The 21,634-nt window shown below is 44.9% G+C and overlaps 1 protein-coding gene across 1 annotated transcript; it reads right to left on the bottom strand.

The window, feature by feature from the left end:
- Positions 1-2,134: 2,134 nt before the first annotated feature.
- LRRC58 (leucine rich repeat containing 58) lies at positions 2,135-21,025 on the bottom strand. Its single transcript, XM_029578231.1, has 4 exons — positions 20,438-21,025; positions 10,119-10,247; positions 9,300-9,577; positions 2,135-8,159 (listed from the first exon to the last, which is right to left on the bottom strand). The coding sequence occupies exons 1-4, from the start codon at positions 20,896-20,898 to the stop codon at positions 7,966-7,968; spliced, it is 1,062 nt and encodes a 353-aa protein (XP_029434091.1). The 5' UTR covers positions 20,899-21,025; the 3' UTR covers positions 2,135-7,965.
- Between the last annotated feature and the right edge of the window lie 609 nt (positions 21,026-21,634).

Below are 21,634 nucleotides of genomic sequence, written 5' to 3'. Positions count from 1 at the left end.
AGCCATCTTCCAGCCCAGAGGTAAAATTCTACCAATTCAACCATACTGACACCCAATTAACATGTCATCTCATATGCGTGCTTAGCTACCGCTTCTCCGGATTGCATGTACTTCCATGGGAATTCTATGATCTGTTGGTGCCAGTCAAGCCAAGCTTAAGCAGATTAAAAAAGTGATAGCCCCCGTCTTTCTCCTGAAGAGAGTGGAGAAACTGTGCCTGCAGTAGGATCTTGCAGCACAGGCAAAGAAAGTTTTACCTTTGCCCAACTTCTTAAAGAAACTTTTTCTACAGTTTGTTTCAATCTAAAAACAAACGTTGTAGGCACTGAGAAAGGGTGATGGATACATGGACCAGCCTTACATTGGAGACAGTGGGAGCAAAAGCAAGAATACAATTAAAGGGAAGGGAAAAATCCAGAACATCCTTAATTGCAGGGGAAAAGATGAAGTAGGATGGGCGGTATGGCAGCGGGAAAGAAAAACAAGCCTGGCAGTTATTCGCCCCCCACATCGTTCCATTACTTATCACAGCGCTGAAGCCGTCATAACGACACTACCGCTTCTGATTTCAAACTTGGCCAATTCAACTACTTTCCATGCTGCTAGGTGCCCAAGATAACTAATTAAAGAAAAGGATTTTGTTGTTAACATTTGCTACTTGAAACCCAGATTAGAAGATGCAGCTCCTTTTACGTACAGGCCAGCAATTTGGGGAGTCACCTATAATGGATTTTGGCCTTCTACACTGCACAATTATAGCTATACAGCCAGATATTAAAAAAAATGCATTTAAGAAGATGGGATTGGACTGAATCCATAACACTTTCTCATTCATTATTGTTTTAACCTTTTCTTTCGGTCATCTCTCCTCCCACTGTGTGTCGTTTTTTTCTTCCACACCCTCGGAGTCAGAGCAAAGATTAGTGGTTTGTTAGGACAGGCAACATTTAAACTAATTAAACTACTTAATGGCTGATGTTTCTCTTAATCCTGCTTCTTACCCTGTTCACACATGAATAGCGCAAGAGCCTTTGAAAGATTCCCAGCTCCGTAAGCATCTGTTAGCTGGTGTGAGGCCAGATGCACTGGGGCCCTTTGATGATAGGTGTCAGATAGACATTAAAGAGGGTGGCAAAATGAGAAGTGTGTGTGTGTGTGTGTGTGTGTGGTGGTGGTGGGGGGGGGGGGGGGGGGGAGGAAAGCAGCAAGCGGGTTCTCACTTGTACATTTATTTCTAAAGGGAAGGATGGGATTAAAGATTCTACTAATGAGTCTCATGTGACCATCAAGCAATTCAACACTAACCAACTGGGTGACTATTAATACAAACCAATTCCTTAGAATATGAACATGTGCCCAATTATTACAAGGTTCTGTTATTAAAGAGGGATGTATCCTTTGGGTAAGTAATCACGCTGAAGAGATATCTGTCAACTTACCAGATAGTGTAGATCTTCTCAGTTTATAGGACATCCAGGTAGGCCGCCCCTACACCCAGCTCGGTTTAAAGCTTCATGCCTGCTACTCTACAGTCTTACTAGTGACCTCACCACCTCCTCTCCATATCCATCACAGCACATCAGTGCCCTTAGCCTCTGCATCTCTCTCCATCCTCTCATGAACATGCCTGCACCCTGTTAGCTCAGTGCCACAAGCTTAGCTCTGCTTTTCCTGTGGTCGTGCTGGTGGATCCAGATCCATAGTTTTGAAGGCCACTGAATTAAGTCACACATGCTGCTCAGCAACTTGGAATCTATAGTCTTTCAACTGTTTTCTTGGATAGGTCTCACAAGGGTGCATATGCCTCTGTCTGCCTGTCCATTGCTCTACCTTGTTGGGTGTCCTTAGATACTCATCTCTCGCAGGACACAAACTGAAAAAAATGACATTTTGTTCAAATGTAAACGTTTTAGCACCCAAGACCAGAATAATTTGCTGCTCATTTACTGGTGCAAATTTTTTGGCTCAAAAACTACCACACTGTTCTTAGGGGTTAAGAGTCAGCTTGGAGACTGGGATAATTGCACATAGTAGAGCAAGCCAAGTCCAAACTCGCTGCACTTGCACCCAGCAGAAAGATATCGGCACACGAAGTAGCCTGTCTCCCAAATGTTAAATGACAAATTCATTCAAAAACGGTGTAGTGCTTTTTTTTATTAATCAGTTCATAACTTTCACTGGAATACTGTTAAGAATTTCACAGGTCTAGCAAAACGTACAAGTAATTCTGTAAGGCACTTTAAGATCAGACAAGTCTTTGTAAACCTCAGGTCAAAGTTTTTAGCCATCTGTGCCAAGGTGTTACACACCAGTTAAAAAGGACTCGACTCAAGCTCTTTGCAAGTACAGGATCAAAACAAAAAACGTATGTTTACTTGTCACTTATGTTTACCATACACTGAAGCAAAACACTCACAATTTCCCCCCCCAAAGTACAAAACAGGAGGAAAGTAGAAAAAGTAGAAACCGTTCTCAGCAAGATGGCACACAATTGCATACAGCATGGGAAACAGAAAGGACTGATAGCTCTTTCTCGATTCTGTGGGTGGTGGTGCATGGCTGTTCTTAGCTGGTGGAGCGATTGGTCTGGTTAATTCCGATAACGAAGGAGACTCCTCCATGCTAACTAGTTACGCGACCCCCAGCGGTCGATGTCCAACTTCTTAGAGGGACAAGTGGTGTTCAGTCACACGAGATCGAGCCATAACAGGTCTGTGATGCCCTTAGATGTCCGGGGCTGCACGCGCGCTACAGTGAATGGATCAGCGTGTGTCTACCCTTCGCCGACAGGAGCGGGTAAACCCCGTTCGTGATAGGGATTGCAGTAATTTCCCCATGAACGAGGAACTCCCAAGTAAGTGCGGGTCATAAGCTCGTGTTGATTAAGTCCCTCAAACAGTTACCAACAAGGTGGTCGGTGAAACAGATGAGTATGGGAAAATAAGTGTGGGAGCTTCCTGGGCAGATTGCATGGGCCGTTAGAAAAAGACCTATGTTTCTATGTTACAGGGGCTTGGCACACCAGAAAAGGCTGGCTGGATGCATACAGTGCATAAAAACATAAGAAGGTGCCATACTGGACCAGACAGAGGGTCCATCAAGCACAGCATCCTGGTAAGTACTGAAACATTAAAATTGATCCCAGGCTACTAATGCCATCAACAAGCACTGGCTATTCCCCTTTTGCTTAATAGCAGTTTATGGACTTCTCCTCCAGGAACTTATCCAAACCTGTTTTAAAGGCAGCTACACGAAGGATACAATGGCACATGCCCCATTGGGTACAGGGAACTACAGGGGGAAGGCAGAATCTGTGGTGAGTTCTTCCTACAGGAACAAAATGGAAGAAAACCCTTTGATAAATTCAGGCTCTTAAGTGCAAAAAAAGGTGACAGTCCAACATCTAAAATGAGATCAACTGACCAAGCAGATGCTCTCGTATTTATTTCCTTTGTACCAAGTACGTGAACAATGCAACCATTTGAGCTACCATCTCAGCATTATTCATGGGAAACTGCTTGAACTGCCTAATCTGATTAACCAAGAAATCCAACTTTTCCCCATAAATGAAGCTGAAATGCATCACCAAAGCAAGAGACAGAAATCTGTCCCATCCAGAACCAACACCACATTAGCTCTATCTTCTCGTGTCCATCTACCAGTCATATTTCTTTTCACCGATAAGCACATTTCAGCGCTCTTGAATTGGCCTCAACAAGATCACCCGCTGTGTCAGGGCAGTCCTCCAGCAAAGAGCAAGCCAAAAGATGTTGGCCACAATTACAGTCTCAGGTCTGGTAAAACATCCCCATTTTGCCAAACAACCAAACGCAACTACTTATGACAGACAAGATATACTTTGAAATATTCATTTTACATGTCTTGTGTACATTGTATGCCACTGGACATTCCCTGCTGAAGGATGAACTCAAGATTTGCAACCTGCACCTACTCCTCGAATTAAGGATCATGTATCACACATTAGGTGATATATTTAGCCTTTACTTAAGGTAAGACGTCCGTCATGATAAAACAGAGGAAGCTCCGGCCCATGCAAATCACTCAAATTCTCCATTTAAACAGGACCCTGCATGGTTTGTCATCTTGATTACTGGAAGAATTTGCTTTTCATTTACCAATGTGCACATCCTTTTTGGCTCAAAACTAGTACACTGTACGTCACATTGCTACCAAAGTGCAAAGGTTGAACACACAGAATAAAGCAAACTGCCCTTAAGGCCAGGAAATGCACTGACAATCTAGCAAAGCCACAACGTGAATGCACTGGACAAAACAAATATTTGCAAAAAAAATCCCCAAAACTCCAAAACGATCACAGATCTGTAAAATTATATTTAATAAAAACACAAAACCTTCCACAATATGTATGCCTCAGATTCACAAACCAGTTTATGCTTTCCCGGGCTCTGTGGAAAAACAAATTGATTCAGTCTCCTTGGCATCAGACAGACAATGAAATGAGGTTTCTGCGACTTTCACTTTAGTCCATGGAAAAACTCCTTGAATGGAAAATACTGGATGCCCCTGAAGAGTAAGTTAATGACACCACCCTCGCTCTAGCTGAATCACATTCAAAAGGAGAGCTGCTGTCAACTCATACTTGATGCATGTTTAATCCAATAATAATTATCTGCTAATAAGGAACCCAATGCATTTGTGCAGAGGGCACTGCCTGCTGTCCTACACGCATGGTTGAGGTGTCTTTGAAAACAGCAAGGTCGACAAGTTTATCCAAAACTAATATTCAAACAAGATATGGTCTAGAAAAAGGCAAATTCAAATAACAAAAGGGTTGTGCCACGGCTGTCAGAACTGCCAGGGGATCCCCTCCCTGGACCCTAGAAGAGTGGGACAATGAGCAGAAAGAGTAGGCCTATATGAAAGAAAGGTTCTAAACAAAACCATGCTAACAAGACACCTGCACATTTTTTTATTTTATTTTAAGAGGCTCCACGTGTCAGCTTGTTTCTTACTATATTTAATACTGTTTAATACCAAACTGTCTTTCCAGGAGCTTGAGAGCTGATGTAGACTTTCTATGTTATGAGTTGGGCTGCTTAATTTTTTTTCTAAATTTAGACTTCACACGCTCGATCTCATTTACATTACTTCTTGGCTGTACCAGGTGCCAGTGGTTTCTTTTGCTTTGTGACTCAGACGTTTTTGAATTCTAATCGTCAGATTTCACATTGCACTCTATAGCATAACTGTTTTTTCTGAGAGATGTGGAGGGTTTTCCTTAGCCCTTAGTGGATATTTATTTTATTGATAAAGACGCCTCTTATTTCCTGGACATTATTCTGTTTCTAGCTCAGGCTTTACAGCTCTACAATACCTTGAGTCTCCAGTAGCCGTTTTGGGATCCTTGTGAAGTAGTTGGGTAAACTATTGGACTGCATGCTAAGATGCTTTAGGATGGATGCTATGGTTTAGATATGTGAGAAAACCATGGCTTTTCATTGTGAATAAAGTAGATGTGTTTCAGTGTAAGGTTCACGTTCATAGGTTTGTGCACGTTTTGGCATCTCGTTAATGTGCATGAGTTAGCTGCGCTCTGTTTGTAGAACATGGCACGTCTGAATGAAGACCTTGATCAATTTGCTTGAGTTTCTCACATGCTGATCTTCAGGGTGGCATCTCTATTTGAACCTAGAGATATAAAATATTAAACATTTACTATTGGGCCTTGCTATTTAACCATTTAATATACTGGCTCTATCACAGCAGCAGGAGCCAGGCCCTAGAGCCCTCAGGGAAGGGTGCGATTGAGGCCAAAGCTGATGCTACATACTACAGAAGGTGGATTGAAGGCAGGCCCTGAACCGGGTCCAGCCCCGGGATCATCATGGCGCCAGGCCAGACAAGTTTCAGTGGCTGCTGCTTCTCCCTCCATCTCGCACAGCTTCACGGCTGCCACGTTGCTTGTGCTCCACTCTGGTACTGCACCCTCCATAACAAATAGCTAAAATGATTAACCATTATAATGTTAAAAGTTTAAAAACAGATACTTTTTAAAATGAAATTTATCTCCCTAACTGAAGTGCAAGCATGGTGGGCACATTAGGCTCTCTCGGATTTTTAATGTCTGCCTAGAGTCATCTTGTTTAAAACCCATGAGGTGTCTACCCCCAGAAATAGTCCCATTTCCAATGAAGTCAGTTTTGTGCCTTGAATTCTAATGTGCCTGAATGCTAGATTTCAAGATCAATGCACTAATGCCTTTAAACCCGAGGCTGGAAGAATTCTTCAAAATAACAGATGCGTTAGCTATAAACTTGGAAGCCAATTAATATTTTTCTTTTATCCACTTCTCAAGTTCTTTTGTTTGTACACTGACTGTTTTGGAATTTATGAAGATTTGGGGATAGATGGATTACATGAAGCTGGCACGTACCCACAATTCCCCCTGGTGAAGTGGCATTTTCCATGGCTTTTGATGCCATGGTTTTCACCTGAGTATTTTGAAAGCCATTTATGTATTGCTACAACTGAGGTCCATTCTGTAAACTGAAGGTCTGGTGCAGTTATACGAGAGGTGCTTTCAAAGTTTTTCTGATTACTGATCGTCCCGTTTCAAGAATTTGACACTAATAGACAAGCCAGTGATGTCAGCAGCGGCACGCATCACAGAGAACACAGGGCTTGGTTTACTTTGATTGTAAATGTCTGGAGACATTTGCAATTCAAAGGAAGGTGGCACCTCAATGGGTTTCTACTAAAGAGAAAGACAAGGACATGCCTTTCCATACAATGCCCAGAGTACACTTACCTAAAATATTAATACGATCACATTTATTTTACTACCTAGTTATGCAGCTACTGCCTTTCACAATACCTGTGATTCCAGCTTTGCCTTAACTCTAAAAAGGTATTGGATCACAGCATCCATTATACAAGAGGCAAAAATTAGATGTGCCTTTAACCAAGATGCACTTAAAGTGTAAACTGCTATTAGTGAATGGCCCCTTCAGGGGGGATTCTCCCCATGTCCCCTGGAAGCACCTTTCATTCCATGCCTGCAAGGCAAGGCCTTCTACTTTCTGCCTTCTTTGATGACCTAAACTCAGTCAGTCCCTAGAACAACTTTATCATCCTCTGAACACACACACACAAGCAACCCTTGCATGCGTTGGACAGGTAAAAAAAGAAAAAAAAAAGTCATAAGGAACTGTAAGGAGAAAAAAAGGCTTTGAAGTGACAAATAAAACACCAAGGGTAAGAGGCTCTCTCAGCTACTCTAGGGCAGAGAAAGAAGGAGCAGCAAATCAGCAGCATCGCTGGGTGAGCAGGAGGCACAATGCTGTGCAACGATAGAAAAGTTTGCCGGTGTCTCGGGCACCGAGATGGGAGCTTCCAGTGGTGGTGGGAACATCGTGAGCAGTCCAATAACAGCAAGGGCAGGGGAATGGTCCAGGACTGCATCCTTCCACCTCAGTTACTGAACGGAATTCCTCTTGTTCTGCAGCAGAGGAGCTGGTGGCCTTTGTCCTGTGCAATCGATGGCAGCCACCATGGAATGCAGACACAGTCGCATCTCGTGGGAAGGCAGGGGAAGACATTCTTTGAATGGCAAAATATCGCACCTGCAAGCAATGGATAGATATCCTCTGGACACTGTTCAATTTTTGCATAGTTTTCAAAAATCATAAAAAAACCAAACCAAAAACATGAACACACAAAAATCCAGGACACAGCTAGGCACAGGGCAAGCAGGAGCTGGCACTGCAAAAACACCAGCACTGGATTACAAAAAACCCTGTCAAATGGGCAGGGGTTTTCAGAGGTCAACAAGCTCTTGATCTGAGCAACGACTGCTCCACTGCATCAAAACGTTCGGGTCCTCACATTACTGGAAGAGTTTCTGCCTCAGAATCAATAGAAGCACTGTCCTCTCTTTAAGGTGCTGGTTTGTACAACTGTTTGTTTTTTTGTGTGTGTCTCTTTTCAGCCAAGGAGAACCTTCTGCATTCTGCGTGCTGCGATGATGGCCTCGTCCTCAGAGTCCGATTCACTCTGCGAGTTGAAGCCGCACGGGGAGGAGCACTCCGGTGAACACAGATAGTGCATCAGAGGGAGTCGATATTTCCCACAAAAATCCACAAATTTGATCTGTCGCACACAGGAGTCGAAGTACACACCTGAGGGGAAAGGCAGGGATACAGGATGCATGATGAAAACAGCAGAAACAAAGAGACTATTGCCAGGTTAAGATTTGGGATTTCTACTTTCTTTCAAGGGTTATCAAGAACCAGAGCAGAAGCATTGTTTAAGATCAGCCCCAGTGGTTGGATGGCAATGACTGCATACTAGATCTGACCTAATCCAGGTAGTGTACAAGCCCAACAAAAATACCATCTTATATCTGTACCTAACTTATTAACTGTGGGTGTCAATACAGTGTAACCAGGGCAAAATATCTAAGACCTCATAAATGTGTGAAAACATTCTGTGTCACACACTGTTCTAATCATAGGTTGAGAAATCTCTATGAAAAATCTCGTTTTGTTTTTTTTTTTTTAATTTGCAATTAAAACTGAAGTAAGCTGCAGTTCAATTCCTGCAATGCAGATGCAAAGTTTTCTAAAAATGTTTTTTCAATAAGCGTATCTTTATGGCTTGCACTACTTTGACCACCACAGCTAATAAGGTAGGTACAGGTGTGCAGACCGTATATTTGTTGTGCACTGCCACATGGGAGACCAGAGTCAGATTCCCAAGCCGGGGGTGCTGTGAGAGGACTATTCCCAGCTCTTGGAGAAAGTGGCGAGATTCAGGCTCTAACCCTGGCCAACCCCCCCAGGTGATGGCCAGGCTGAGTTGGGAGGGAACCCCTGGGCGCTTGTGAAGTAAGGCTCAAGGTACCTTTGTCTAATATAGGCTAGATCTGATTCAGCCGAATACCAGAAGATCAAGAGTTAACTGCTGCGCCAAAAACAAAGGAAAGGAAAGACTGCAGGTCGCACGGAAAACAAAAAAGAAAAACAAATGCCATCATCGGTTAAGCACTGGTTTATTTCACTATAAAAGTGAGGCCTAATGCACAGTGGGTGCAGCAGGATTTAGAATCCACTCAAGTAATGCTCGGAATGAAAAGAGAAAGAGGTGCATAGATGCAATACCTTTATAAAACAGCAATTAAAACAAACCCCCAATGTGCAACGCTTACTATGGCTTCTCTATAAGTCTAATCACTGCCCATCCAGAGGAAACCAGTACAACACTGCAGCAGATATCTGTCACTAGGTGGGGGAAGGAGGAACGTACAGAACAAAGCTTACCTGCACATTTAGGATTGGGACATTTGCTGGCAAGATCCAGGTAGCGAATGAGGTTTTCCGGGAGCTCGCAGGGAGCGTAGGGAATGTTGCGGCTTTTGATGGCTCGTCCCGCCAGCTCCAAAAGACTCGGAGGATCGTACATCAGATCACGGACAAAACGCACTACCAGCGGGTTCCCACGCAGGCTCAGCTCCTGCAGGTGAATCAGGCTGAGGATCTCGCGAGGCAGGTACGTCAGCAGGTTATTATGCAGGCTAAGAGAGCGCAGCGAATGCAGCCTGAAAATAGGGAGAGACACGCATCCAATCAGGGCCAGGAGCAAGAGGGGCTACCTCCAGCAGCAGCAGGGACACGCTTACCATAGATCAGAAGTAGTCCACTCTGGTTCTTGAGAGATATCGGGATATCCACAATGAGTATTCATGAGCTAGATCTGTATACAATGGAGGGGCTGCATGCAATCTCATCAACATCTGGCGGGCTTGTTTCCATGATTAGGAAATTCTACCCACGCTTGCACAACTGTCCCCCTCACTCACCCAATCCCCTCCAAAGGGCGATCAACCATGCAAGCGCTGATGTTCTCCACCTTAATCCCCCCCCACCCCTTGCCGCAAGCCAAGAGCGATTGCTTGACCTTTTAGACATCCCCCCACCCAACTCCTCGCAGAGAGGGACAGACTGCTCAATCACGAAGCCACCCAGGCTTGCACCCTCTCCCCCCCTTCCATCTGCCTCTTGCCGAGAGCAATCATTCGTGCAGCCACCGATGCCTTCCAACCTTGTCAGGTGGAGAAAGTGGGAGAGCCAAGTACTCACTGTGCCAGCTGAGGGGGGACGCTCTGGATCTTGTTATCACACAGCACCAGGTAGCTCAGGTAAGGCAGGTTTGCTAGCTCTGGGGGTATCGAGGTGATGAAATTCCCGCCAAGATACAGAAACTCCAAACTTAAACGTTATAGGAAGGAGAACAAAACAAAAAGTAAAGGATACATTAAACATATTTATATACCACTGTATCCAAGGCTATATGTGGTTCACAACTAACGATATCCATAATAATAAGATAAAACAAACCTAACAATTAAAGACATAGGCAATCAATCATATATTAAACTTGAAAAACAAATACCTAACTGAACAAAAGGTAAAACCTTGTTTTATAAATTGTAGAATACGAGGGACTTTTGTTTTTTTCTGAATGCTTTATAGCGTCCTCCTCTGTTTAGATTAATCGGGAGATGGTCGCAGAGACTTAGGCCTGCACCAAAATAAAGCCGCTCTCACCTAATGATCTTGTTACTTGGGACATCAAGTAATCATTCTCCCTCGGATGGTAAATTGTTAGAGGGAGAATATATTTTTCAGCAGAGGGCTTCATTACTCGCTGCTCTCTGCTCGATTGGTAACCAACGGAGTGCATTAAGTACAGGAGTTGTCTCATCATTTTCGGAAGTTCCCGTGAGAATTTGAGCTGCAGAGCTTTGAGTTGTTTGCAGAGCCTTTAAACTACATTGTGTATTACAAAGACACGTTTTATGCCACTACAATTTAAAAAAAAAAAAAAAAAAAGCAAAAGCACTCTCTCTTTCACAATGTATATTACTTGCAGCAAAACGCAATTCACTGTTAGAGACCTCAGTTAGCTATGGGACTATTTCTTCACAGAAAGGGCGATGGATGCATAGAATGCTCTCCCCGAAGACGGGAACAGTAACGGCATTCAAAAAGGCATGGGACAGACACAGAGGATCCCTGGTGGCTAAAAGATGGAAATGAAGAAGAGGGTAATCTATGTTAAGTGCAGTAACCTGCACAGAGCGAGGGACCAGCTGCTCTTTTTCTGCCGACAATACTACGTTACTACATTACTGCCCTGAACGAGGCAGAGTGGATGGATTGCGTGGGTCTTTTTCTGCCATTTCCTATGTAAGGACTGCACAGCACCGAGATACAGCGCATGATACCTCCTGGGAGGCTCCAGACACTCAGATTTACTTCTGGGACCCCCTATTTTAGGCCTTGTGCATGTGAATGCACGTGCAAGAGGCAGGGTGGGCAGTTACTGCTTCTCTAACTGTAACCTAAATAACTACAAGGGAAAAGACACGCTTATCACCGATGAGCACAGCATTCGCTTTCAGCCTTACTCTATGCTTCGCTTCGTGAACAAATGTTTCTTATGCAACAGCTGTTAAAAAGGCTAGCAGGCTGTGAGAGCCTTTGCTAATAGGGTTACATCATCTGCCATATGCTCCTGACAGGAAAAACTTCAGTCCCCCTTGCCTACCCCTCCCTCCTGTGGGATGCCCAATTATCGGTTAAGTGCACAAACACCATCTTTCTAGATGTCCAATTCCCTGGAGTTCCTGCAAAAGGCTGGGCACTTTACTAGCAGTGAGAGTCTGCTTCCATTCTCATGGCCTAGCTCCAAAACACATAGCAGGAGTCCATGCAACTGGCGTGCAAATGAATAATTACATGACCGTGAAAAGTTCTAGCATCTTCAATTTATCCCCCAATAAGCAGAGAAAGCGCGGTGCCAGCTGCCCTGAATACAGGGTCGAACCTCTCTGGAAGAGTTGCCAGGAAGCGGAGGATTGCTCTGGCATGAGACTCCACAGACTAGCAGTCAGGGTAATGTCACTGACATGATAGGAACCGGACTAACGGCACCAACTAATCTCACACCCATCAGATGGGAAGGGCACGGCTTCAACTTCCCTGTGAACCTAAACTGAATTCAAGGCAGTGCTACAGCACCGATCCTGGGCACATCCAGTAAGGCATTCAATTTCCTTTCGAGATGGCCTGCGACTTTGGATACCCAGAAAGACTTGACTGAACCAAGTTAAATATGCATTTCTGGTTACAAGAACAACAGATTAAAATTTCTGTCAAGCAGAGCACAGGGGAAGGGAAGAACTGCAGAGGTCAGTTTCAGAGCGTGTAGCCAGCGACAAACACATCAAGCATCCATTCTAGCCGGGGGTAACTCGCACTGCAGCGCAACGCGAAACTTGATGAAGTCTGAATTTAAATGATGCACATCATAAAAGCAAGAAAAGAAAATCCAATCCTCCTGCTCTCTTAATTCACACAGGCCCACCACAAGTAGTGCTCGGACAATAGCGTAAGGTGGCGCAGGACCTAATGTGCTTTGAAACCATGCTGACCGCCACATTCCTCCTGCTTCCCAGCAGGAGCAAAGCCAAGATTACTGGGAAGGAAGCCATGGAATCTATCAAAAGAGATTTTCTCCCTCACACGCTCGCCTTTCTTGTTTCAATCTTCCTTTTCATCTTTCCTTGTATTAATCCAAGTTCCCACTCCATCCTCCAGCGTCCCAGGGAGAGGGCTCTAAGCTCCCCTAGAAAGATGTGGCAGAGAGAGAGCATCCAAGCAGCGTCCCCCTGAAGCCAGTAAGGGGCCCCCATTCAGCAGGACATTCATCCCAGGCACAAAACAGCAAAGCCCCATTCAGACAGACGCTCGCTGCAGTTCAAAGTCCTCAACTGGCCCATGCTCAGGAAGGCAGGCAGAAGACGGGTGAATGAGAGGTAATGGAGGCTGCTATGCAGCTCTGAAGACTCTGCCTTCCCTACCACCTTTCAAACGCTAAAGCCCATTTCTCCCTCCTCCATCTGCGCTCACCTCACTGTATTTATGCAGTCAAAGTTCACTTCTGTTTCTTCCGTTAAAACTTCTGTCTCTTTGCTTCCTGACCAAACCTATGCACCAGCAAACCATTGGCCGGATAAGTACTCAGACATAAGATTTCATTATCAGGATAACAGATTAGCGCTAATTAAAATCTGCTAGTAAGTACAAGAGCACAAAGGGAAGCATATTCTCTTTGAAGCCAAGGGAAAAATGCCTACATGGTGTGGGAGGTCCTACAAAGAGGCCTGGTTTTCAGGCTGCTTACGATAAGCATTCATCGGATATTTATTTGCAAACATGTGGTGCAAAGATTCAGCTTCTCGGCATATTTCTGGTCAGCTGGGCCACCAGATCTGTTTGTGGCCCCGCCTTAAAAGTCACAGCTGCAGGCACCCTTGTTGTTTTACTTTTGAGTGTTTCGTTGTGATCCGCGTAGCTCAGTTGTCCTGCTATAGGCAGAATATACATTTGTAAATGTGTAGCACCTCTGCTGGGCTCCCGGTGTAGGGCTTGCTTAGAGTCTACTCGACAAACTGCTTTCCGTTATCGAGCTCCCCCAATGTGGAACTCTCTTCCGCCTGACTCTGGCCTTGGAGCTGGACTTGAAGATGTAGGAAAGTTTAAAGGCCTGGCTCTCTTCTCACACCTTTAACAACTGAATTGCGTTGCAGCTGCTTGAGGTTTTATCGGTATTTCTACTGCAGTATTCTATTTATAACATTTTCATTATGTCGTGTCTGTTTTTGGATTATTATTGTACAGTTAAATGGTCACCTGTGTTTGCTATTTTTTCCCCCATTGTGAATAGAGAAATGTTTGCATGCTTTGTAAACCGCACTGGTTTTTATTAATTATGCGGTAAATCAAATTGAAATAAACAAACATACTTCTGCTGGCATCGTGAGTAAGCACGCATGCATACACACGACAGATGAAAACCTTTTAAGTAAAAAAAAAAATGCAAAAATTGGACACGGAGGTCAAATAGGGTGAGCAACTGCCCAGTTTTCGACCAGATAACCTGGTTTTGCAGGTAATTCTAGTGTCCGGTTACAAGGGTAACCAGATAATGTAATACCCAGTCAGTAATACCAGGGGCCAATCAGAAGGGCTGTGCCTGACGATAGAGGGAGAGAGACCTGCCCGCTGCCAGCAGAACCCGGCCTGTCGCAGAGACCTCGAACTGCACAGAGCGAAGGAGAAACATAATAGGCTCCAGGGCCAAAGCAGCACAAGACAAGCCCAGGCCTAGAGTCTCCCATCCCTACATACCAAGTCCAAGTCACTACAAAGCCGGTGAGGCTGGCTGATGGAAAATAAGCCCTGTGTCCGTGTCCGTCCCCCAGGCTGGCCAGTTCCTCTCCCCAGAGATGCCATGGGAAGTTAAAAAAAACTCTTCAGCACACAGACCCACCCTGTTCCTGTGACCCTGTAGTTGTTGGGTGTGCCGATAATCAGCACCAAGTCTCTGGGTACTGCAGCGACCCTGAGGTAACCCAGAGTGTACAGTCTGCTGCTGCAGGAGGGGTCCCCAGGGAGCACCAGTGAATAACACAAGTTCCCTCTTCCCGTCCTGCTAAATAATTCTTCTTTGCTGATTTGCCTCCTACCATGGTCTGTCTGCACATCACTGATGCACTACTGAGATACGTTTTCAAGGGGCATGCGTTGCTGAAGATCTTTGAGGTAGAAAGGAGCTTCCGGAGTCACCAGCACAAGCATGTGTCAGAGCATATCCCCACCTCCCATACCTGTAGCCTTTCCCCATTTCCTCTCATAAACTGCTCCTAATACCCACCACATGTTATCTCAAGCATCTTATTACTCCTCAGACTGTCTATAATGTAAATAATTGTGAAACCTCTTTTGTAATTATCTGTTAAATGTTACTATTTGTTATCAAACCTGGCACGCACCTGACTCAGCTACTCTAGCTCTTACTCCCAGTTCTAGCTCCCATCGTTACATGTAATTTCTAATTTCCATCTCCTAAAAGTTAATGGTTTCCTCTGTTCAATGTAAACCGACGTGATATCCCCATGAATGTCGGTAGAGGAAAGTTTTAAATAAATAAAAATAAATAAATGTGAACTTGTGTGTGTGTGCTCGCCAAAGCATATGAGTGCAAGCATGTGTCAGTGAATGCAAATGTGAGCATGTGTGCCAGTGAAAGCATATGTAAGAGATCGTGTGTGCACATGTGTCAGTGAGAATGTATGAGAGAGGGAGTGTGTGTGTGTGAATGAGAGAGCATGGGACAGCGTAAGTGAGAGAGGGAGCATGCGAAAAAGAGTGTGTGTTAGTATGAGAGAAAATTAACCTGTGTGTATAACAGAGGAGAAAGTTTATGCGACCCCTTCTCCTTCCCTCCCTCCTGTCCCGTAATAGTCCACAACAGCTGCAGAGTGACTAGAAATTAAAAATTCTCAGGTATAGAAAAAGGGAGATTTTTTTTTAATCCTTGATTCTAATTATTGGGTATTATTTGATGACTGCTGTTTTGAAATATTTTATTGGTGTTTCTGAAATTTATAAACAAATTTTATATGACAGCTGTTTTGAAATATGTATTTTTTTTTCTATTATGATTGATGTTTTATATTTAATTTTTTTGATGTTTTATGAAGCATGTTGGTGTTTTGTTTTTCCACTGTTACACTACATATAGGATGTGGCTTATTGCAGTTTCCAGTTCAATCTCTGTCTGCATGTTTCTGTTTATACTTTATGATTTCTTTATTCTGTATTTGGTGAGGGTCTGTCTGCATTCGGCATGTGTGGCCAAAGTGAGGTATTCTGCCAGTGTGTAGTTTCTGTGTAGGGTTCAAAAGCAGCCTGGCTTGTTCTGTTTTCCTAATAGGAGGCGTATTTGTGTTTTGGTGTAATATTTGCAGTATTGCCTTTTTTCAAAGGTAGGGTTATTGTTTGAGTGCTAGCTTTTAGTGCTGTTTTTGATATGAGAGGTTTACTATACTGTAATTATAATTCAGTATATTCAGTGCTTTCTGAGATCCAACATGCATTATAATGTAGGCCTAACAGCAAAGGGGTTCCAAGTGGCAGGATTTGGAATATATGCAAATTTATGCAATTGAGGTGGGAATACCCCACTCTGCCCTTGGTGCTCGAGTGTCCAAACCTGGTCTGTGGAAAAGTTCGCAACCCTAGGGTCAAGACAGTGCATGTAGGTTTGAATGATACACATGGCCAAGAAGTTGCTCCACATGTGTGAAGGGAGGGGGTGGGAGGGAAGGGAACATGCATACATGCAATCTATGACCTCTGCTCTCATTCCTGTTTCCAGCTGATCACCACCAGGGCCAGCGAACACCAACAAAACAAAAACTGCTGGCTATCCTGTCAGGCTGATGTATTCAGGTTTTGCTATCATTGGAAGTGCTGGTGATGGGGGGTTCCCTACATGTCTTAGGGAAACTGCGAATTTGTGCATGATACAGTAAAACCAGGAATCAATCAGCCCACCAGGGGGTGGGGGGAACAGAGACAGCTGACAGGCACTGATCATGCGCCCATAAAGAGAAAAAGAGAGGACCCTTTATCAACAGGTTTCCGTTGCTAAACAGCATTAGAAGACTAACCTTTGATTTCACTCCCTCCCCTACATACTCCTGGTTTTCTCTCTGAGATAGGAATGTTGTTGTCGTAATAGCACAAACTTGATATCAGAAATGCTGCCAGCCTGTCCTCAGGGATGACAGAGTGTTCTGTTCCTGAAAACAGTCAACAAAAGCAGCCTAACACACAATGTATGAGTCAATTTCCGTCCATGCAATCACATGAAAAGCCAACAGGGAATCATGACAGATAGCAAGAGCGGAGGCTGGTCTGACAGCCGAATGCAGGGGTCCTGGAGGCACACCTAACCACTCTGGTTTTCAGGATCACCATAATGAATATGCATGAGAGAGATCTGCATGCATATTCACTGTGCCCATCCCAGGTATGCCTCCAGGACAGAACCAAGAGCCTAAGGGTGCACTGTAGTTTGGAAGATCCAGGTTCACTTCCCAGACCAGGCACCTGCTCCGTGGGTCAGCCAGGGCTTAAAAATGCTGCAGAGGCAGTACTCACAGCCTCCCCACCACTACAGAAAGGAGGACTCAGACATTGTGCAGCCCCACCTAGTGGGTGCAATGAAAACGCAAGCTCCCATAAATGCAAAAGAACATTAGCACTGTAGCGCCCTATCACTAATTTGCCTCATCCTGCCTCTGCCACATTAATTCAACTCCTTCAGGCTCCAAAACCATTCCTTCATTTGGGACTTGCAAAAGTTGCATTCTGTTCCAGGTTGGAACAGCGTTTCAACAAAGTCATGAGGGAATCTTCTGCCTGAGTGAATTGTGCACAGTTCTGCAACTTACATGCTGAGATGTGCTGGTTCTACCTGAAGGAATTCAGCTACAGGTCTCCATTCTATCAAAAAAGGAGAATTTGGGTATGATTCATTACAAATACAAAAATATCCAGGCGAGGTGAAAGAGGCTATTTTATCCAAAAATACTTCCTTCAAGAACCGAAAGGATCCATTTGAAGAAAACAGGAAAAAGCATAAGCACTGTCAGAATCGGAAAAACCAGGCTTAGCAAAATCCGAGGAAGGCAACTCTCCCCGAGTGTCTGAGCAGCACTGACACAGGTTAGAAGCCAGGTCAGGCTGAGAAGCCTTAATATGACAGGCAACACAAATCGGAAGACTCTTAGGCTTCTTGCTTATCGGCACCATCGCGGAGGTAAGCGCGCATCTGATTTGTGCCCCCCAAAAAATAAGCATCTAGAAGGCAAGGCACACGCACAACCTATGCGCCAAGTTAAGCGCATAAAAAAGTCTGTGTGTGTGTAAAAAGAGCGCCCAAAACAGTGCACAACACGTGCGCAGAGCCAACACACTGTGCAAACTGACGGCCTATAAGAGGGCAGCAGAACATGCACACGAGTATGCAAAAATGGCTGCGAGAGCCTACTACTCAGTCCACAAGAAAAAAGCCTAAATACGGGGCCTAGCCCACTGGGGGAAGCTCAACCTGCCAGGTTGTCCAGTTCCCCAACCCCAGTAGGAACAGGAAAGAACATCAGCATGGCGGGCCAAGAACAGAGGAAACCCTGAAATCCCACTGTCTCTGATTCTGGTAAAACTTTTTTTTTTAAACCTTACCCGAGCTCAGCGCTTACCGGCTGAGTAGACGGTCTCTGGCTGCGGGGGGAGGGGGGGGGGACGGGACATCTGCAGTCACCGCCATGCTTGCTCTCCTGCACCCGCAGCCTTTCAGCTGCACTAGCAACTAAGTCTACGCCAGGAAATCCAGCTACCGGACCAAGGCACACCTCTTAGGGACCACGGAAATCGCCTCAGGAATTCTCAACTGGGGGAGGGACCTTTAGATATCACCATAAGAGAGCGGGGCTCTCTTTTCCTGAATTTAAAATTTCTCCTTTCAAAAAGCTCAAAGCAATCCCCATAGGTAGACGCCACGTACACCATTTGCTGCAGACGGAGAATACTGTGATGTCAGCTTGCTCTGTCTCCATCTGCTGGCAGGGGAGCATAAACCCACTGGTCCTGAGTACATCTGTCTACACGCTAGGAAAGCTCTGGAATTTGTTGCCAGAGGATGTGGTTAGGGAAGTTAATTTAGCTGGGTTTAAAAAAAGGTTTGAATAAGTTCTTGGAGGAGTAGTCCATAAATTGCTATTAATCAAGTTGACTTAGGGAATAGCCCTGCTATTACTGGCATTATCAGCATATTGTGGAAATATTGTTTCTTTGCATACAAAATTTGTTCTTTTGATTTTACAACTGTATTGTTTAAAATCTTTAATAAAGTATAAATAAAAAAAAAAAAGTGAAAAAATAAAAAACATTCCTGGTTCATTAAATGTTTTGGTTAACTTCTAGGTTTCTAAATATTTTTCCACTTCTGCTACAAAAACTGTGCCAGTACATATCACAAGGAACTATGTTTTCCCCTTTGTGCTCCCCTTCGTGCAACTCTTGGTGCCTTATTCAATATTATCTTTGTAACTAACCCTTTCCCCCAAGTTTTTCATCTTTGTCTTTAACATGTTAAATAGATTCATTATAAATGTTTATTGTATTAGACAAAGGAATTATATTTCCTGCTTATACTGTTTTATGTAAACCGGTTTGATTTACATTTTATGTAAGAATATCGGTATATAAAAATCTGAAATAAATAAATAAGGAACTACAGTTGTCCCAATGGGAAAAAGCTCACACTCATGCTATTTCACGTGAAAAAAGTTTATACGATCTAATGAAAGGAATATGATGTTACATTGGGGAAATCAGCCAAAAATTACGGACAAAAATGTAACCTTGACATTAGAGAAAACCAAAGCCACACTTCGAGGGACATTAATTCTCTTAACCTCACAATCAGAGCTCTTAAAAGGAATTTCAAGACTACCCAAGAACAAAAATATGATTTATTAAGATGATCAAAAAACTCTGAAACAAATTCATTATCACACACTGGCCCTTGGAACTGTAAAGTGCTCCTGTTTCTGTCACTCCTGTCCCTATACAATCCCTTTCCTGAGCTGCGATTGTGAGGTAAATTGTAACTTCATGCTTCGCCGATTCTGTATTATTTAAACCCAGGGTCGTTACTTCACTGACCTGATGAAAGAAGTGGAGTTCTGGAAAGCCACTCTCAAACGTATTGAGTTAATCTAATAAACAGCCTACGTTTTTATAGACCTTGAATTCTACTCAGAGGGAGAAAGTGCATGCACGTACAGGACCTCAACTCACTTTCAATGGTATAATAGTATAATGTTGTGAAGGTAAAAAAATACGATGGGGAACACGAGGATAACAGTTCCCGCAATGAATATGTCCTGCTATGCTTTCACTTACATTTGCATACTTCAGTCAGTTGCTCAACTTTAAGATCTGGGGAAAAGTGCCAGCTCAAAGGTTCTCAAGCCTTAAATGCTGACAGTTCTAAAACCGAGGAACTGGGTCAGAGGTGAGCAGCATAAAAAAAAAAAAAGGCCCTGCAAGTCCCGCCTACGTTTTTAAAGCTGTACAAGCTACAAGTTCCTGACTGCTTGTTGATTTATTTTAATTGTGTAGTTATCTTTAATTTCGCATGTTATTTACTACTGTACCTCGGCTTGGACAGAACCAAAGGGCCAAAAAGGCTATTTAGAAGATTTATAAATTAAAGAACTGCATCAGTTCGCCGTCAACTAAATAGCATCTAGTGCCCAGCTTAAGAGCTCAGTATCTATTTAAGTGGATTCAAACCCAAGGGTGGGTAATTAGCGGTGGGTCAATAGATGGGCACTTTCCCTAAAGCGCATTAGTAGATGTCACCGAAAGGGGTTGGGGTTTGGAGTCCATATGAAACAGGGATCCTGTTTACTCTAGAGAGACACCAAAGCCCCCGATGGCTGGATCGATGCATCCTCCCCCTCCCAGTGCCACACCTGCTCAGGTTCTCGATCTCGGCGGGGATGCTCTTCAGCCGGTTGCCCCCCATGGAGAGGGACTTCAGTGTCCGCAGCTCCAGCAGCTGCCCGGGCACCTCCTCGAAGCGGTTGCCGCTCAGATTGAGCACCTCCAGCCTCATCCTGCCCAGCTCCTTGGGCAGCGAGAACTCGTCGAGCCGGTTGTTCTTGGCCAGCAGCGTCCGGAGCTTGACCAGGCCCAGCAGCGCCTCGCCCACGAAGGCCAGCCCGTTGTTGCTGATGTCCAGCAGCAGCAGGTGCGAGAAGGCGGCCACGGCCGCGGGCAGCACCAGCAAGCGGTTGTAAGGCAGCAGCAGCTGCTGCACGTCCCTCCGGCGCTCCTCGCTCAGCGACTCCGCGCTCAGGGTCTCCAGCCCCTGCCGGGACAGGTTCAACACGTTCTCGCCGTCTGCCGCCACCGTCTCCGGCTGCGCCTCCATAGCCGCCGGCGGAGCTTCGGCCGTGCGCGAGCCGCGAGCTCCCAGCGCTTCCCGAGCAAATGCTTACGCAACTTCCGGGACGTCAGGATTTGGCTAGGAAGAGAACCAGGACCAAGGGGCCGCTGCGCGGGGCGGAAACGCTGCAATAGCCTCTATCGTACAGAGGGCGGGGCCTGCGGATTGGCAGCTCGAGCGCACGCTGTGAGGAAGGAGGAGGCGGTGCCCTGAGGGCGTCGGAGGAAATCCGTAATTGGAAGGGGAGGCGGGTGTTGTGACGTCAGGCCTCTCGGGGTTGGGAGCTCCTGCTGAGGTTTGTGTGCGTCGGTGGGATTGTTTCTTACGCCTTCTTCCTTCTTCCGGTTGTGGGGTTTTCCCCAGCTGCTTTAGGGGAGACTGCACCCAAATCACGCTTTGGTCTCAGGTTTGGGAATACGATCTCTCTCGCTAGGAGGGAAGCTGGAGAGACTGATGTGGTAGAGGAAGGTCAGCTTGAAAACCTTTCCGAAAAGAAACGATGTTAATACCTAAAAATACAGGCCGATATTCAGTAAGGGACCGAAAACGCGTGTCCAACCGCCCTCCCCCCCCCCCGAACCTAATAGCGCCCCGCACCATGCAAATGCATGTTGATGGCCCTATTAGGTATTCCCACGTGATTCAGAAAACAAAATGTGCAGCCAAGCCGCACATTTTGCTTTCAATGGTAGGCCCTAATTTCTTCGGGCACTGGGAAAGT

This window comes from Rhinatrema bivittatum, chromosome 15 (genome assembly GCF_901001135.1).
Source record: "Rhinatrema bivittatum chromosome 15, aRhiBiv1.1, whole genome shotgun sequence".
Lineage (NCBI taxonomy): Eukaryota > Metazoa > Chordata > Amphibia > Gymnophiona > Rhinatrematidae > Rhinatrema > Rhinatrema bivittatum.
Note: the sequence above shows the minus strand (reverse complement) of the source record. Positions and strands in the feature narration are given on the sequence as shown.

Bases quoted from the DNA above. Each gene is read 5' to 3' on its own strand.
- LRRC58 (XM_029578231.1), bottom strand. From the start codon at position 20,898: ATGGAGGCGCAGCCGGAGACGGTGGCGGCAGACGGCGAGAACGTGTTG. The intron at 10,248-20,437 runs GTGTGGCACTGG...ATAACGTTTAAG, and splicing joins GAGATCGAGAACCTGAGCAG to TTTGGAGTTTCTGTATCTTG. The intron at 9,578-10,118 runs GTGAGTACTTGG...CCCTATTTTCAG, and splicing joins GTCCCCCCTCAGCTGGCACA to GCTGCATTCGCTGCGCTCTC.